Consider the following 6483-nt stretch of genomic DNA (forward strand, 5'->3'; position numbering starts at 1 on the left):
AAGGCCCTATAAGGGGGAAAACTTAAGTATTCCCTTTTAGCTAGTTTTATAGCTCCGCCTTTACCTAGTTAGTATATCTTTATATCTTTTAGTCTACCTTATATACTATACTTCCTAAGCATATTAAAAGATCTAGGGGAAAAGTAGTAGGATAGTTTAGCGATTTGTTAGTATACCGCCTATAGTTAGGCGGGGGGTATTTAGTTATTAAGGGGCTGAAATAGGGCGTGTTCTTTAATGTCCTCCCATTAGATCTTGTATGCTGTTTAAAACTACTAGAGGATTTCTTAGCCTATAAGCTATTTTACTACTACTTATAGGCCCTGGCTTATAAAGAGTATCTAGGTAATATTATTTATACCTACGCTAGCGAGTAGCTAGCTATTATAGACCTTATATTAGTAGTAATACGACTACTAAAAAGAGATATAAATAGGTTATTTAAAATAGTATAGAAGGCGCTAAAACTAATTAAGCTATAGGATAAGGGGTAGCTAAGTTATATAGCTAGTTACGTTATAAGTTTAGAACGTAGAAACGTAGAAATAAGAAAATGTAATATACTAACATACTAATATACCAACGTACTTAGTATATTTCTTAGGCGCAGTATTATATATTTAAAGGACTATAGTCCTTACCTAGATAGTTCTTTCTTTATAGTAAATCTATAAGAGGCCAGCCTAACTAGAATGTATAATTATTTAACTAATAGAATAAGAATTACAAGGAAGTAGAAGGCGAGTTAAAGGTAGAATAAGTTATATATATTAAAGGATAAATACTTTTTAACCTCTTTTATTTAGAGACTAATTGCTATTTCTTCTCTAGAGGAGAACTAACTCCCTTTTATAACCCTTTTAAAACACTAGTAAAACCTTTTACCCCTTATTTATATAACCATATCTTCTCTAGGATATTAGTAAGATATTAGTAGAACCTTTAGATGTTTTATTTAATATATACCTTTTAGGAGCGCCTATTATAATTACCTCTCCTTTAAAGATTTTAGTTCTCTAGAACTTTACCTTTTAATAAACTTTTATAGAGTTCTAACTAAAACTATTAGGGAAAGTTCTTAGTGGAAAGGTACTCTATAATACGGCTTGTTACTAATTCTTTACTATAATAAAGCCTTGTAGGAAATGCCACGATAGACTTATTAATAGGTTAGGTAGATAGGTTAAGGAATAGTTAAATAATAAATATAATTAGTAGAGTAGGTTGCCTAATAAATTAACTCTAATTATATTCTAAGATTTACTATAAAGAATAGAACTATTTAGGCAGGGACTGTGGTCCTTTAAATATATAATACTATGCCTAAGAAATGTACTAAGTACGTTAGTATATTACGTTCTTATATTCCTATATTCCTACGTTCTAAACTTATAATATAACTAGCTATATAACTTAGTTACCCCTTATTTTATAGCTTAATCGGTTTTAGCGCCTCCTATATTATCTTAACTAACCTATTTATATCCCTCTTTAGTAGTTATACTACTGCTAATATAAGGTCTGTAATACTATCCCCCTCCTCTTTATCTTTGTCCTTAAAAATATCTCCTATCTCTAGGTTATCTACTAGAAGTATAGCATTCCCATCTTTAATTTAATAACCTTTATTATTTCTAATACCTCTTATTAAATCTTCTACGTCTAACTATTATAATTATCTAATAATGTTAATTTTTTCACTTAGTAAAGTTATGCCGTTTTATTCTTATTATATAGAGGAAAAGCTAATATATATTATAATCGCGGCGCCGTTTAGTTACTAACCTTCTTTTTATACTAAGTATACGCGAGCAAATATGCAATTATTCTATAATATTTAATCCGTTTCTAACGCTAAGTATATATATTTTATAGTTCTTGTAACGTCTCGAACTATCGAACAAATGTCTTAACAGAGACTTAAACGAATGCTTGCAAGATCAAGCGAACGAATGCTGTATTACGAAGATATTAAGCTAAGGAGCAAGAGAAGGTGGTGAGGCGACGTCTATATACATATGCCAAGTCCTATTATTCTTGCCGAAATATCGTGAACTCGCGCCGGAGTAAAGCCGGTCATCGCGCACCACCCAATTTCACATAGAAATCGATGCCATTGATTATTTTTGCTTGCCCACACCTTCCACCCCCAACAATTACGGCGTAAAATCATACTTTGGTCTAGCTGCATTAAGCCAATTGTATAGAATTGCTGGTGTTGACCATGGAGCCGCCTACACGTGTATTTGGTCGCGCCAATAAGGGCCAAAATCGCAAGCGTGCATTGTCTACTACCTCGCTGACGCAGGCTTCTAAAAGGACTCTAAAGCGTCGTTTAAAGCTCATTTTAAAGAAGGCTTCGAATCGTTAAGCAAGGCGTCGTACGGAACCACCGCAGCAACTACCGTCACAAATATTTGTAGAGTCTTCGCCACCGCGGCCAGAGCAGCTAGATGAGGAGGAGGAGGAGGAGGAGGAAGAGGAGGAGGAAGAGGAGCCAGAGGAGCAGCCAGAGAAGCCAGAGAAGCAGCCGGAGGAGGAGCCAGAGGAGGAGCCGGAGGAGCTTCCTATTAGCTTTATAAGTCGGTAGAAGGCAGTATATAGGAAAGAGGCCTTACCCGGTGCGGTATCTTTAAAATATAACACCACTAACCTCTTCTACTACCTAATTGAGCGCTAGCAAGACAGTATTATTGCTAAGTGCCTACCGCGGATCTTTACCATTAATCGCCTTAAAGCCGCTGCCTCCTATAAGAAGTAATTAAAGACTAATTACTTCCGCTATAAGATTAGTAATCGTTATAATCTATATAAGGTAACTAAGCTGCTTAAGAATCTTTATAAGTAGAATCCTACTAAGTTATTATACTTAGATCTTACCTTATATATAATTAAGGAGAAGCCCTAAAAGATACTAGCACCGTTATTAATACCTTCCTCTAGCTAAGCAGTAAGATCTAGTAAAAAAACTGCCACCCAAATCTAAGAAGCTAATCTCCCTAATATTATTACCGCAGAGGAAGCTACTAGTAATAGGATTCCGGCTCTAGTAAGTAGGTGGCCTTATATTAATAGCTACTGTTCCAATAAAGGAGCTACCTACTAGTAAAATAGACGTGGGAATAAAGCTAATTAAGTTAAGCACTACTATCCTATTAATGCTTATATCCTTTAGAGGTAGAGTAAGGAGATCTAATTAGATATATTAATGGTTAAGGAACCATCGCAAAATATAGTTTATTAGCTGTTAGCTTAGAAGATAAGACGGTAGCTACTAAAGAGTTAAAAACTAATAGTAGTAGGAGGCTTACTATTTAAGTAAGTTAAGGACCTTATTTAGCTAATTACCGTTCGGGAGTTAAACTTAATAAGGCGTCTAGATTAGCAACAGTATACTTAACCCCCACCTTCCTCTAGTGTTAAGCCGCCTACTTAGTTAAGCCTAGTATAGTTAGAAACGGATTATTATAAGATCCTCTTATAGTTCTTTAACTGGCTAATAGCTTAGCTAAGCCATTCTAATAAGCGTTAAAGGCAGATTCTAGAGTTAATTAGGTATACGTTAGTAGAGGATAATTAGGATATTAATAGAATAAGATCTCTAAAAGATATAACGATTAAGATCTGAAAGGATTATAGCTTTCTAATTAGTACGCTACTGTAGATAAGAGAGAAAATAGGAGAGTTTAAACGGCAGAGAGTAGTATACTATAAGTAGAGAGTAGATTATAGAGAGTCTCTATAAAGAGCCTTATTCTACTATATAGCCAGCCTTTTTAAAATAGCCTTCTGCGTAAACTCCGCAAGCTTAACTAATTATAAACTCTAGAAATCTATTAAAGCTCTTAAAGTTAACCGCTAGTATATAGTTTTTTTTATCCAAGCCTTTAGATCTTTAAAAGTTGCCTTAATTAGATTAAAATCTGGCAAATATAGTGGTAGGAATTTAAGAATAATATCTACCTGGTTGTAAAGCTCTTAAAGCCGCTTTAACTTATATTACGGCACTAACCTAACACATACCATTTTATACTGTCTCGTACTGTTTCCTACTGTTAGCTAGCCCACTACTAGTGACTTAGCGGCCAGCCCTACTATTTATATACAATACCCCCTTTCTACCTTCTTCCCCTCTTTATACCATAACGTAGTTATTTAGTCTACTTCATTATAGCATTATAACAGTTTGTAGTATCTTTAATTTGCGCCCCATCGCGATCACTAATTCCTTATACCCTAGCTAATTAACCTCTACCCTAGAGTAATCGCGACCTACACACGCCTCTGCTGAAACTGATACGTCCCCAGTATAGTCCTAAAATGATCCTTAGTTTTTACCTAGCGCCTAAATAGGCAACACTAACAACGCCAAAATGGCCAAAACCTAGAACCCCCGTAACGTTTTCGCAGACCTCTTTACAGAGACATACCCTAATATTATATAAATAATCCGCTGCTCCCTACTATACCCTAAGACCTTTAAGCCTAGTAAAGCTTACCTTACCCTTATTAACTATACTAACGAGTTCCTTAATAATATTAAAGTAGGACTATAGTGTATATATAACACAAACACCGCCAACAAGAAAGCTAATAAAAACCTTAGTACCCTTATCGCTTCTTAAATAGGAACTATTAACTCCTAGGCAGAGACTATCGCCGTTTTAAAATAATTAACCCCTATAATAATGGTAGTAACCTAGTAGAAAAAACGGAGATCTAAAGACCCGCTAATATTTAGCGGAAAAGGCACCCCGCTAGAACAATAAGCTAATTTTAAAACCTGGCATATTAAGATTAAGGGAGTCTTTAACTAGGACTAGGATTACTTTAACACAATTTAGTCCTAGATCCTTTATATCTTAGACATACTAGAGGATAAGGCCTATAAGTTTATTAAGTAGGGCCTAGAGCTTATACATAAAAACCTAAACAATATATCTGCGTAGAAATGGCCTACTAAGGAAGATATGCTTAAAGACCTTACTGCCTACTATAAGGTCCTTAATATAACCCAGGTCACAAAGAATAAGCTTAACTATTTCCCCTAGGGCGAGTATAATTACTAGTCTTAGAAGGGAGAGCTTAATAAGCTAATAGTCCGCGCTAAGAAGACAGATAAACAGAAGATAAACCTACTCTAAAAGTTTATCTCTCTAAAGATAGAAGAGCTGGTACTTAGACTTACTTATAAAATTAACAACAGCGACTATATAGGTTAGAGTAAGCAGATAAATATATTCGCTAAGAACCTTATAAACTATATATACTAAGCTAACCTTAAGAAGAACGCTAACTACCGCCTACCTACCTAAGCCTCTGCCCCTATGTCAACCCTAACCCTAGTAGTAACTAGAGAACCTATAGACCTTAATAGAATCTTAGATACGGAGCGTAAGCGCCACGTTAATAATAGACTATACCTTACCTATAGCCTACCCGGCCACTAAAAGGACGCCTATAACCCTACTAAAATAGTAAACCCAGTTCTAATACTACCCCATTAAATAATATAAACTAATAACCGCGGACGTAGCGACTGTAAAGTCTATTATAGACGCGGTAACTATAAAGCCTATTATGGCCGCGGTAGATAACCCCCCCCCCTTTAACCCGACGGCTTAGTTACTTTAAACTATACCCTATATAGGAGCCCAACCCGTTAACAACGCCTAGTATTAGCAACTCTATGCTAGCGAATATAAACACAGCCACGTTGTTAGCGAGGTATTATCTTCCTATACCCCAACCAAGACTAAAACTAACACCGCCAGCTAGATAGACACTAGACCGCCCCACTAAGACAGCCTTATACCCTAGTCGTTAAAAGGCAAACCCTTAAACTAAGTTATATCTAAGGGTCTAAACCATATAAGGAGGAAGACGAGAAGATTAGGTCCCTATTACTAGATTAATCAGTCCTTTCTATTAGTAAGCTACTACTTAATCTTAGATTAGTAAACAGTAATAAGAAATTAATCCTTATTTAAACCCAACTCTCCTTATTACGTAACCTATACCCCTAAGTCTATATTAATATAGTAAGCCTAATAGACTCTAGTAGTACTATAATAGTATTTGCTAACGCAGAGTCTATTATAAGAAAGTATAACGTTATAACTAAGAAGCTGCTAGCACCTAGGCTACTGCGCCTTACAGATAGTATCCCAACTTCGCTTATTATAGACTACTTCACCGCCCAAATATTAATTAGCCTCTATACTAAAGCTATACTCTTTTTTATTACCAAACTCTCGCCTACTACCCTAATTATCCTAGGTATACCTTAGCTTTAGAAGTATAAGCCCCGTCCTAGCTTTAGGAAACTTAAAATCCGCTTTAACTTAAACTACTACTTTAGGCACTACCTCCTATAGGGGATAACTAACGGTAGTAGGGACGCCCTATATGGATACTTAGTACTACTAAGCCTAGTGCCTAAGACTATATATAAAGCCCTAATAGTAGAAGACGTTCCTAATA

The 6483-nt window shown here is 35.5% G+C and overlaps 1 protein-coding gene across 1 annotated transcript; it reads right to left on the reverse strand.

Moving 5' to 3' along the window:
- Positions 1-2306: 2306 nt before the first annotated feature.
- On the reverse strand, positions 2307-2564 carry K441DRAFT_662101 (uncharacterized protein; the record flags this gene model as incomplete). Its single annotated transcript, XM_067648990.1, has 1 exon — positions 2307-2564. A coding segment is annotated over one exon (197 nt), but the record flags the coding sequence as incomplete, so codon positions are not given.
- Between the last annotated feature and the right edge of the window lie 3919 nt (positions 2565-6483).

This window comes from Cenococcum geophilum (genome assembly GCF_001692895.1).
Source record: "Cenococcum geophilum 1.58 unplaced genomic scaffold K441scaffold_29, whole genome shotgun sequence".
In the NCBI taxonomy this organism is placed as follows: domain Eukaryota; kingdom Fungi; phylum Ascomycota; class Dothideomycetes; order Gloniales; family Gloniaceae; genus Cenococcum; species Cenococcum geophilum.